The sequence below is a fragment of the Taudactylus pleione genome, unplaced genomic scaffold (assembly GCF_031769625.1).
Source record: "Taudactylus pleione unplaced genomic scaffold, aTauple2 ptg000485l, whole genome shotgun sequence".
Lineage (NCBI taxonomy): Eukaryota > Metazoa > Chordata > Amphibia > Anura > Myobatrachidae > Taudactylus > Taudactylus pleione.
Window position 1 is genome coordinate 8,291,426 of NW_028284887.1, and position 13,010 is coordinate 8,304,435.

General features: G+C 40.5%; 1 protein-coding gene across 1 annotated transcript in view; it reads right to left on the reverse strand.

The window, feature by feature from the left end:
• PITPNM3 (PITPNM family member 3) overlaps positions 1–13,010 on the reverse strand; it is a 767,267-nt gene that overhangs the window by 464,594 nt on the left and 289,663 nt on the right. Inside the window, exon 2 of the mRNA XM_088449478.1 lies at positions 9,451–9,546. Within this exon, the coding sequence (XP_088305604.1) occupies positions 9,451–9,546 (96 nt within the window). The remainder of the gene's footprint in view (positions 1–9,450; positions 9,547–13,010) is intronic.

Below are 13,010 nucleotides of genomic sequence, written 5' to 3' on the forward strand. Positions count from 1 at the left end.
GGGGAATCAGGGCTGTCATATGGCTGCCATTGAGCTGGTTAGTGCAGGGGCGTGCAGGGTCTCACCCTAACAGCGTGAGCAAGCAGGCAGTGGTGGCACAGCAGGGGGTGTGTACAGTCAGTGCTGTCATCAGGCTAGTTTGGACTGAGAGGACCCCAGGGCTGCCTGTCACACATCCATAGGGACTGCCCCTCCAGACTCTAGGGGTGATTCAGACCCGCTCGTGAGCGCAGGACGCTCGCAAGCGGGTTGATGTTACCTCAATTCGCATGCGTACGACGGAGGGAGCTCCGTCGTGCGCATGCGCGAGACCCGGACAGCGACAGCTAAGCTGTCGCTCTAGGTCTCGCACCAAAGGGGTGTTGCTGTCGATGGTGACTGATGTTTATTGGTTTTACCCCTGCATCCCAGTGTTTATTGGTTTTACCTCTGTACATGCATCCCGATGTTTATTGGTTTTACCCCTGCATCCCAGTGTTTATTGGTTTTACCTCTGTACACGCATCCCGATGTTTATTGGTTTTACCCCTGCATCCCAGTGTTTATTGGTTTTACCACTGCGCATGCATCCTGATGTTTATTGGTTTTACCCCTGCATCCCGTGTTTATTGGTTTTAACACTGCGCATGCATCCTGATGTTTATTGGTTTTACCCCTGCATCCCGGTGTTTATTGGTTTTACCCCTGCATCCCGGTATTTATTGATTTTACCTATGCGCATGCATCCCTATGTCTATTGGTTTTACCTCTGCACATGCATCCCGATGTTTATTGGTTTTACCCCTGCATTCCGATGTTTATTGGTTTTACCTCTGTGCATGCATCCCGATGTTTATTGCCGGGATTTCGATAGGTGTTTCTGGGTGGTAACCAGGGGATGGCTAACAGTCGTGGGAGTGTCAGTGCAGCGTCTAAAGACGCAGTTGCACTGACTCCAGCAGCCATGGTCTCTCTGATATTCTGTGCTTGCCATAGGTGGGTGCAATGTCTGATGGTCAGGCCGATGGTGCGACTTTCTAAGTACATATCGCCACTATACGCTGTATGTGACAGTATCTATGGAAGTGTGTGGGGGTTGTCATCTATCAGCTTATCAGCACTGCTCTCCTGGGTTGGTTAGTGATGGAAGTCAGTGTGAATTAGTGATCACAGACCCTGGGGATGCCCAGTCAGAATGGGTGATTGCAATATATACACGGACATCTGGGTATGGGGGGACCAGGGATCCTGATTATTAGTACAGAATCTGGGAGATAAAGTAAGAATATTTAATGTATAATCTCACAGGCAGCACAGGGTTATGTCAAATCACATGGCGGCGCTGTGCGATAGGTGCGGAGCTGGAGACTCGGCGCTATAATTCTGCTGATGAGTAAGGCTGCGCGGAGAGGTCGCTGTATTCTTTATTACTGTATGCTTACTGTGTGTCTGGCACAGTGATCTCCCCCGTGCAGCGCACACCTGGGGTGCTGCTGCAGGGACAGAGCAAGCATATGTGCATGCACTGCAGGAAATCAAGCAAGGGCACAGTGCTACTCTGCTGCAAGTCCCCCCAGAACAAGCAGCACACAATGAGTTCCAGGATGGCAGGGGTGGAAGGGGGTGTCCATAGCTTACTTAATAAAAGCGAAAGTAGCCATAATGGCGCTGGAGCCCTGTAAGGGGGAGGGGCACGAGGTGGCCCGCGGGCCAGCGGCGCAAAAAAAGAGGGGACGGGCTAAGAGGCTCATCCCTAGTTTAACACGTAGGGAAGCATACTGGCCAATGGGGAAGCGTGATCAGATCAAGGGGGGGGGAGACAGCAGGGGCAATATAAGGGCAGGTAGGAGGGGAGGGGGCAGTGTACTTGCGGGAAGGAGTTCGTGGTGTAAGTTATTGCGTAGCGCAAGGTTAAGGCGGGGCCATCGGATAGTCGGCCTCTCCCCCTTAATGTCCCTAGTGTGCCAAGTGTTCAAACAGTGAGTATATCTGGTGGTTTTGGGTGGTACAAAAATGTTGGGGATGGTCTTGGGCACAGGTTATTATACGCGCTAAATCAGCATATTATAGATATAACCGGTGATATGCACGTTTGTGGTGATATACATTTCACAACAAACGTATATATTAAATGTTTTGTTAAACCGGTGGTGCTCCCCTAGAGTTAAAGATATAACATAGTAAAGAAAAAAGGAAAAAGAAAACTCTGTTTCTGGGGGCACGCTAATATTAAAATTAAAACTTTATTAAGATCTCATCATAGATCTGGTAGTACTAACCACAATAAACATATAAATACAGACAGACATACATGATACTACAATAGACAGATGATATATCACTTGATATGTGTGCCCCTCCTGAGATCAGGAATTAGGACAAAATCAAGTAAAGTTGTGACTTCAAGTATTAGAGGCAGGTGAAGAATACAAATCACTTATCTTAAAGAGGGATTAAATAGTCATGAAGCCCCTCCTGTGCTACTATCAAGTATGGTTAAGTAAAATATTACAAACCAATCGCAATATTATTGCTGTCTATATTATTAACAGTTAAGTTTCATAAATCAAACTCCATAAGTACAAGACAGACTGTATGGGGGAAACCCATCAACGTGATAGTATAGTAATGAAAAGCATCTGTATATTCCGATGAAGTGATAATCTGCTTTTAATCACATGCCCGTTGGCAGAGGTGGTCAATGAGAGTTACCCTCTCCAAATACAGATGATGCACAGAATTCCCTGCATCTGCTGTCAGCTCCCAGAGATAGAGCTGATGAGAGTACAGAAAGAATAGTACAGGGAGAGAAAAAAGCGATCTTACATATCTTATTAAATCGCTATATCCCTCCAATTGCAAAGTATTCTATACCAAGTTCTCCGGTGATAAAAATTCTAAACCACTCTCAGTTCTCAAGTCATCTTAATAACATCATTATTTGGAGTCATATATTGGTTCTCCATTTATCATGGGTGAAAATATTTACGAAAACATATACATATAATGATCCAGACTTCAATAGACTAAGATATGTTGATAAACAATGGAGGAGAAAATAATATATCTGCAATCCCCTCTACATGTATTTGTAACAGTGTTACAAGAGACAATTCAGTTATTATCTTTAATGCAATTTTAAAAAGAGATTGTCTTCACTTGTTTCTGTTTTCAGAAGGTCAGTACAAGGCAAGTATATCTTAAGTTCATATCATAATTAACATGAAATATGTCCCATAGCAGAAGAAAATGCTGGTTATTAATGGTCAGACAAAAGAAAAGGAAAAAAGAAACAAGAAACAATGAAATATGAAAGTCTCTGTTCCATGCACAACCCTGCAATACTATCTCAACATGTGCAATCAATATTGTAGTGAATGACTAAATAGTAAGGAGGCTGCCCTACTTAGAGACATAGACTCACAACCCTCTATTGACAGATATGGGGGAACGATTCCCTTGGTGAGGAAAAACCTCACCATCTGTGCAGGATCATAATAGAAAAAAGAGAAATTGTACTTTACCAGCTGGCAACCCTGCATGTACTAAACCATGTGTAGGGGATTCTATCTGCATGAAGTTCAATGCACTGCGAACATCCTTCAGTGTATTCTCCTCATGTGGACAACGCGCGTTTCACCCTGCGGCTTCATCAAGGTCTATGTTTGTCCTCATGTGCTGCCGGCTTATATCCAGAAGCTTGATCTCCTAAATGGAGTAATTAATATCACCTGTGAATCGGTGTCTGTAAGTGGGAGGAGTTACGCTCGTCATCCGTGCATGAATGACACTCTCGCGTCATCCAGGAGTTCCCTCTATTAGTCATGATAGGGGGCGGGGCATGGTCCCCACATAGTGGATCTCTAGACTAGCCTTTCACATGTCGTGCTAGAAGGCGGGACTAAGTGCCATCTCAAGCCGGACACTCCCAATAGAGAAAAAGGAATAGTGAAACACATTTATACTAGCGGAGGTATACAGAGTCAGAATGAATCCTATCTGTATCCAACCAGCAAAACTCCCTTCACTCATCACGTTAAAAGGTGGAGTATAAGATGAAATCTTATATATGACAGATATATGAGACAAAAAAACACTACAGCAATATGTTGTTAATAGGAATGATAGATACCCTGCACATATAATAAGGTTAATAGGAAAATATTCTGATTATGTTAGATCAAAAATTTTTTACATGTTATGTCATAACTAGAATATTGAAATTATTATTCGTCCATTGACAAGGTAAGTAGGGTAATGTTAAACATAAATCTAAATATAGATCTATATGTGTAATCATAAATGATAACCAGACTAATGCTATAAATAAACACTTATTAATATCTACATCAAGACTATAATATGACCAGACAGATATTACAACATCCGATCAATGGTGCAGGCGATATTGATGGTAAGTATTAGGCATTATCCCTCTAATATATACATTTGCTGGGATTAGGTGCACACATAGGGTAGTTGAAAAAATTGGCCCATCCTTCTCTGAGGTAAGTATTGGATAACCCTTATTCCACTATAGGGAGAAAGTTGAAATCAAAAAATTAGAACATTAGGAAATTACTTAGAATATCAATATGGGCAGTTGTATGGTCAGAGGAATGCTCCAAAATTGATGTTTTCATTTAAACCATCTGGTGTCAGTGTCTAAAGGGAAAAAAATCCATTCACTCTCTTTACATAGCAATGCCTTCATTGTGTCACCCCCACGTATGCCCAGATTGATTTTTTCTAAGCCAAATGCACTAACCACTCTTGGTTGTCCATTATGTTTTAAAAAAACATGTTTTGCCACTGTTGTTATCTGTTTCATCTTATTTCTATCATTTTCTACATTCCTGATGTTCCCAATGTGTTCCAAGATCCTTTGTTTAAGTTTTCTGGATGTCATCCCCACATATCGCAAACCACAAATGCACTCTATGCAGTATATCACTCCACATGTGTTGCAATTGATGAATGTCTTGATCTCTATATTGTTGTTGTACCTGTCATTTACTGTTTCTCTACTTTTCATATATGTGCAGGCCTTACAATTACCACATGCATGGGACCCCATCTGTTTCCAAATTCTGTTTGAATATCTCTCAAAGTGACTGCGGACAATGGAATCTCTGATATTTTTGGATCTCCTCCAACTCATCAGTGGTTTAGGAGGTAGTTTATCCTTAAGATCTTTATCCATGAGGAGGATGGGCCAGTGTTTAGTGGCTATAGTCTTGATATCTAGCCACTCTTGGCTAAAGTTGCCAACAAAACGTATATCTTCCTTTTTTTCATTTTGTTTTTATTAGGTGGAAAGATCAAATTCTCTCATTTGGTCCGTGATGTATATTTAATTGCCCTCTTGATGGAACAGTGGCTATATCCTCTATCTCTTAATCTCTTTGTAAGTTCTACACTTTTCTCTCTGAAGATCTTCTCATCTGAGCAATTTCTCGTTAAACAGAGAAATTCCCCTTTTGGAATGTTCAAAAGTGTAGGCGGAAAATGATAGCTTGTGTTATGTAACAAGCTATTGTTCGCCGTGCTTTTCTGATATAGATCCGTAATAATTTCTCCATTGTCCTTTTTAGTAATTTCGAGATCAAGGAATGTAACTCCCGTATGACTCATTTCTGATATCAAATGTGAATTGAGGGTATTTGTATTCAATACAGTTAGAAATTCCAAGAGTTCCTCCTTTGTACCCTTCCAGACCAAGAGGATGTCATCTATGTATCTGAGCCAAATGATGATATTTGCAGTAAACCTGTCATTGATGTCACTAAATACAGATACCTGCTCCCACTAGCCCAGGTACATATTGGCATATGTGGGCACACATGCCGCACCCATCGCTGTCCCTCTGGTCTGTAGGTAATAACCATCATTGAATGTGAAATAATTCTTACCCAACACAAATTTCAAGAGTTCCAAAAGAAAATCATTGAATGAACTGTCCTCCCTCATGCTCAGAAAATATTTGACCGCTTTGAGCCCGTTGTCATGGTTGATACTTGTGTATAGAGATTCGACATCCAAGGAAGCAAGGATCCAATTTTCCTCTATTCTAATCCCTGTTAATTTACGTAACACATCTGAGGTGTCTTGTACATAGGATGGTAAACTGATGACAAAATCCCTCAAATGTAGATCTAAAAATATACTGGCCTGTTCACTCAATCCACCTATGGCGGACACAATAGGCCTGCCTGGAGGTTTCTCTTTCCTTTTGTGCACTTTTGGCAGCATATCAAAGGTGGGTATTCTTGGGTTTTTGACTGTTAAGAATTCTAGTTCTTGTTTAGTAATCACACCTTCACTATAGGAGTTATTAATTATCCTATTGTATAGACTCAGGAAATTTTCTGTCGGATTCAAGAGGAGTCGCTTATAACAATTCTCATCTGATAACTGTCTTAATGCCTCTTTTATATAGAGGTCTTTTGGCCAGATAACTACGTTGCCACCTTTATCTGACTGCTTAATGACAACATCGTCCCTTTTCCTTATCTCTGCCAGGGCTCGTCTTTCTGGCCAGCTCAGATTGATGTTAAGTGAGGGTCTTGATTTCACATTCTGGTGGAGAGTATCCAAGTCCGTAGACATCATTTCCCTTAAGACTTTGACTTCAGGGCATATTGTTTCTTGAGGAAAGAAGGTTGATCTTCTTTTACACACTGGTCTTTTATATGTACTTCCGACCTCCATCTGTTCTGTATCACAAGGTTCAAGTGACTCCAAGATTTCAATTGCTTCTCTCTCTTCATCAGTCCAAAAATGAGGTCCTACTTCTATCAAATTTTGTGACAGAGTTTCCTCTCTATCTGGACCTAAGGTGACATTCCTCTGGGAAGTCATAGTTATAGGTTGGGTTTCTCTAACTGCATAGAATTTAGTAAGTAGCAGTTTTCTGCAAAAAAGATTGAGATCCTTTTCCCATAGGAATCTGTCAAAGTGTGCTGTTGGAGAAAAAGAGAGACCTTTAGCAAGAACAGATTGCTGTGATTCAGTGAGAAGTTTACTGGATAGATTAATGATTTGTAAATCTTTAAGATCCCGCGATTCTATTTCCGAAATCAGGGGGACTGTCTCTGGGGTAATGGAATATCCCAAAAGTCTTGACCTCTTCCTCTTTTTCTTGCTCCTACTTGGTTTTCTCTTGGGTTTTTGAACCTCCCTCCTCGTCCTCTCTCTACTCATAAAAAAGAAGAAGAGTTCGGGGATGTTGTATTGGTGTTGTATCCAAGTGTATTTTTTGATATACCAGAGAATTCGGGAACCTCTTCTACACTTGATAGCTCAGCCTCAGATGAGGAATGGTCGTAGTTCTTTCTATAATCCAAATTTTGTCGTGTTATCTTTTTCCACTTGAAAATTTCTCCCCCCAAATAGTCCTTTTTGTCCCTGAGAAATTTGTTCTTTTTGCGATCTACTATCATTTGTTCATACCTTTCCAAATCTTTCTTATTTTTTTCATACAGTGTTTGGAAGTGGGCCTCCGTCTCCCACTTTTCTAGTTTCTTTCCTAGAATTTCAATCTCTTTCTCCACAGATTCAAGTGTCAACAAATTGTGTTTTACTAAAATGCTCATCAATTCTGATGAGCATTTATGGAGACAATTTTCCCAATCTTCCTTCAAATTTGGAGTAGCGAGGTCAAAAGTTGGGAACATTTTTGGCCTCAAACCTCTCGGTGAAATTTTTTGTTTCAAATAATTTTCTAGTTTAGTTAAGTCCCATGAAAGTCTTATTTGTTTTTGAAAATTATACTTTAGTTTGTAAAAATCATCTTCCCAACTAGCATTAGGTATTGGGATTGTTATTGTACTTGGGAAGATAGTATTAATATCCTCAATTATTCTCCGTCTAGTACTCAACTCCTCTTTCAGACTAAATGCGGACATATCCAATATGATATGTACGTACTCTTAATACGAATAACAAATGGTATTAAATATTTGAATTAGTTATTAAACAGATCTAACTGAGAAATACTAGTTTGTGGATTCAAGAAATCCACTAATATACATTGGGTTGAACATAGGAACCGTGCTCAAGACCTGAAATCTGACCTAGGTCAGAGAAATATATTGGTACAAAAATGTTGGGGATGGTCTTGGGCACAGGCTATTATACACACTAAATCAGCATATTACAGATATAACCGGTGATATGCACGTTTGTAGTGATATACATTTCACAACAAACGTATATATTAAATATTTTGTTAAACCGGTGGTGCTCCCCTAGAGTTAAAGATATAACATAGTAAAGAAAAAAGGAAAAAGAAAACTCTGTTTCTGGGGGCACGCTAATATTAAAATTAAAACTTTATTAAGATCTCATCATAGATCTGGTAGGACTAACCACAATAAACATATAAATACAGACCGACATACATGATACTACAATAGACAGATGATATATCACTTGATATGTGTGCCCCTCCTGAGATCAGGAATTAGGACAAAATCAAGTAAAGTTGTGACTTCAAGTATTAGAGGCAGGTGAAGAATACAAATCACTTACCTTATAGAGGGATTAAATAGTCATGAAGCCCCTCCTGTGCTACTATCAAGTATGGTTAAGTAAAATATTACAAACCAATCGCAATATTATTGCTGTCTATATTATTAACAGTTAAGTTTCATAAATCAAACTCCATAAGTACAAGACAGACTGTATGGGGGAAACCCATCAACGTGATAGTATAGTAATGAAAAGCATCTGTATATTCCGATGAAGTGATAATCTGCTTTTAATCACATGCCCGTTGGCAGAGGTGGTCAATGAGAGTTACCCTCTCCAAATACAGATGATGCACAGAATTCCCTGCATCTGCTGTCAGCTCCCAGAGATAGAGCTGATGAGAGTACAGAAAGAATAGTACAGGGAGAGAAAAAAGCGATCTTACATATCTTATTAAATCGCTATATCCCTCCAATTTGCAAACTATTCTATACCAAGTTCTCCGGTGATAAAAATTCTAAACCACTCTCAGGTTTTGGGTGGTAGTGAGAAGTTGTTCTGGTTGGTATGGGGGCCCCCACAAATTTGCTGCCCTGGGCCCCCACAGACCTTAATCCGTCCCTGCTCACGTGATCATTTTACTTTTACCTACGGCCCCCCTTGTGACTGCTGTGCACAGATGGCCTTCCAGCTGTGCATGAGCCATGCGGAAAACCCTGTAATGAGCCCCGGGATCTACTGCAGCGCACCAGAGAGGGATCGCAATATCCCTATCCAGAACGGCTGCCCCATTGTAGGTAATGGGCTAACGACATCTTAACATGGAGTTAGCTTACACAGGCAAGCATTGCGGATATTTTTAAATACTGTTCCCATACAAAACTATGGGGACTGCTGCTGCATATTTTAAGGGCAGAATTAATTAATAAATAGACCCTTAAAGATGTAGAACATCCTAAGACTAAGCATTCATTTTAATTCTTGAAATCTAGCACATACCTCTAGCATCAAAGAATTCATCATCTGAGCTGTCCACAGAGTCATTCACAATCTTCTGCAGGTGCCATTGTGCTCCACTAAAGCGCCGTGTTCCACCTAACAAAATGAAGGTAAAATAAACAGTTATGAGAGAAAAGGAACATACATATCGGATTGGAAATCACTGCTGTGTTACCAGCGGTGTAAATTCCTCCCCTCCCCCTCCCGCCCACCCCAGCAGCAGCTGATGGTCTGACATGGAGCTCTCCACTAGTGTATGGTGGCTTCTCAGGTGCCGGGAAGGAGTGCCATGTATTGGGCGGCCTTGACGGTACACTCCGGGTACATAGATACAGCCCTAAGTGGGGTGAATATGTTGTGGACAATGGAGGAGGTGCCCCTTCAGAGCTGGAGCCCGGCGGCAGGCGCCTCCATTGTCTCCCATAGTTCTGCCCCTGTGTGTTACCCATAAAGAACATGATGTATGGGCGCAGTGTTGGACTGGGGCATGAAGGGCTCACCAAGAAATGCAGTGGTAAGGGCCCAAGCTTAAAGGGTGTCCATCCACCAGAGGGGGTGTGGCCAGCCACCACAGAAGCATACCTCCCAACATAACCCTCTCCAGGAGGGACACAATGCTCTGGTCCTGGACTTCCCTGGTGAGAGGCGGGGCTGCAGCGCAGTTCAAAATTCAAATAGGGGAGTCACACCAACTGTCATTTCACACACTGCCAAACATCACTGGCTGGGACTCACTGGCAGTTGGTGTGACTCCCCTATTTGAATTTTGGACTGTAGTGCAGCCCCATCTCTAGAGCCTCCACCAATCCTAAATAACCAGGGAAGTCCAGGAACAGAGCATTGTGTCCCTCCTGGAGAGGGTCATGCTGGGAGGTATGCAGAAGGACAGTCAACCATTAGAGAGGACATTCAAAAGAACAGGGCCCCTTTGTAAAGGAGGAGCAGGGGATCATTCTGTTTGATTGGAGCGATACTCTTAGTTTCCAAGGAAACAAACCAAGCACCCAAGTTCATCTATAAGCTTTGCTGCATTATACTGTACATATAGACAAACTAGGCTTGTGCTGTGTACAGTGGCAACATATATGCTGTGATCGTCTTATTTTCTATGCTGGCTTTTATCAATAATGAAATTGTGTTGGACAGAGTGATACTGGCATGTCAGGTGTAAAATATGACGTATTTCCCAGTATCCAACCTCACTACAGCCCTGTCTACAAGCAATTTTATATAAAATAACGAGTGAACAACATTCCATTTCTGTATACAGTATATATGTGAGTCTAGCAATGAAACATGTCAGATGTTACACTCTGTATCTGATAGGTGAGTACATTGTAACTGCAATGTAATGGTGTGTGAAGCATATGTGCTAGTGTAGGAATTGCAGAGATTGAAGATTCCTTGATGCTCGGCTGCAAGCTTAAAAGTAGGAGGATTTTGTTCATATTTTGATGAAAACATTTATTTTGGTGGATACACCCAGATTTGCAGTGATGGTAACAAGTGTCGGCAGCAGCGGTCATTCTCTTTTGTATATGTGCCTCTCCTGACATATGAAGACCCTGGAGAGCAATTTCTACAGGTCAGCTATGTATAATATACAATTTTTTAAGACACTAAGGGCCGTATTCAATTTGAGGCGATAAGTCTGGATCTGCGGTAATTTACCGCCGATAACATCATTATCGCCTGTTTTGGTTTTACCCCGTATTCAATTTCAAAGATTTTCCACCTAGGCGGAAAGTCAATGCAATGTAATAGGCGGTAAAGTATTGCCTATGAATGGCAGGCGGTAAAAAGTGCAGAATTGGGGTTTTGGGGTGCAACGTTTCTGGAACCCCTGTGCAGCCTTCAGACAGTCCCCCAAAGGTAATCTGTGTTAAAAAAAAAAAAAAAAAACTTAGAGACACCCCAAAAATTTACTGTGAAAAAGGGGGCGAAAAAAAAAATTGGGGTATGAACTTAAAAACTAGCAAACTTGACTCTGGGGGGTCCCCAAGTATGTCCCAAGCGTTTTTTTGATTGCAGGTGTTTGCGGCAGGTGGATTTTTCACGATTTCTGTTTATTAATTGTGAAAGCTACGCATTGCATGTTGGACTAATAAGGGGGAAATAGATCTATGTATTAATTGTGAAAGCTATGTATTGCATGTTGGATTAATTAGGGGGAAATAGATCTATGTATTAATTGTGAAAGCTATGCATTGCATGTTGGACTAATAAGGGGGAAATAGATCTATGTATTAATTGTGAAAGCTATGCATTGCATGTTGGACTAATAAGGGGGAAATAGATCTATGTATTAATTGTGAAACCTATGCATTGCATATTGGACTAATAAGGGGGAAATAGATCTATTTATTAATTGTGAAAGCTATGCATTGCATGTTGGACTAATAAGGGGGAAATAGATCTATGTATTAATTGTGAAAGCTATGCATTGCATGTTGGACTAATAAGGGGGAAATAGATCTATGTATTAATTGTGAAAGCTATGCATTGCTTGTTGGACTAATAAGGGGGAAATAGATCTATGTGTTAATTGTGAAAGCTATGCATTGCATGTTGGACTAATAAGGGGGAAATAGATCTACAGTATGTGTTAATTGTGAAAGCTATGCATTGCATGTTGGACTAATAAGGGGGAAATAGATCTACAGTATGTATTAATTGTGAAAGCTATGTATTGCATGTTGGATTAATAAGGGGGAAATAGATCTATGTATTAATTGTGAAAGCTATGCATTGCATGTTGGACTAATAAGGGGGAAATAGATCTATGTATTAATTGTGAAAGCTATGCATTGCATGTTGGACTAATAAGGGGGAAATAGATCTATGTATTAATTGTGAAAGCTATGCATTGCTTGTTGGACTAATAAGGGGGAAATAGATCTATGTGTTAATTGTGAAAGCTATGCATTGCATGTTGGACTAATAAGGGGGAAATAGATCTACAGTATGTATTAATTGTGAAAGCTATGCATTGCATGTTGGACTAATAAGGGGGAAATAGATCTACAGTATGTATTAATTGTGAAAGCTATGTATTGCATGTTGGATTAATAAGGGGGAAATAGATCTATGTATTAATTGTGAAAGCTATGCATTGCATGTTGGACTAATAAGGGGGAAATAGATCTACAGTATGTATTAATTGTGAAAGCTATGCATTGCATGTTGGACTAACAAGGGGGAAATAGATCTACAGTATGTATTAATTGTGAAAGCTATGCATTGCATATTGGACTAATAAGGGGGAAATAGATCTACAGTATGTATTAATTGTGAAAGCTATGCATTGCATGTTGGACTTATAAGGGGGAAATAGATCTACAGTATGTATTAATTGTGAAAGCTATGTATTGCATGTTGGACTAATAAGGGGGAAATAGATCTATAGTATGTATTAATTGTGAAAGCTATGCATTGCATATTGGACTAATAAGGGGGAAATAGATCTACAGTATGTATTAATTGTGAAAGCTATGTATTGCATGTTGGACTAATAAGGGGGAAATAGATCTATGTGTTAATTGTGAAAGCTATGTATTGCA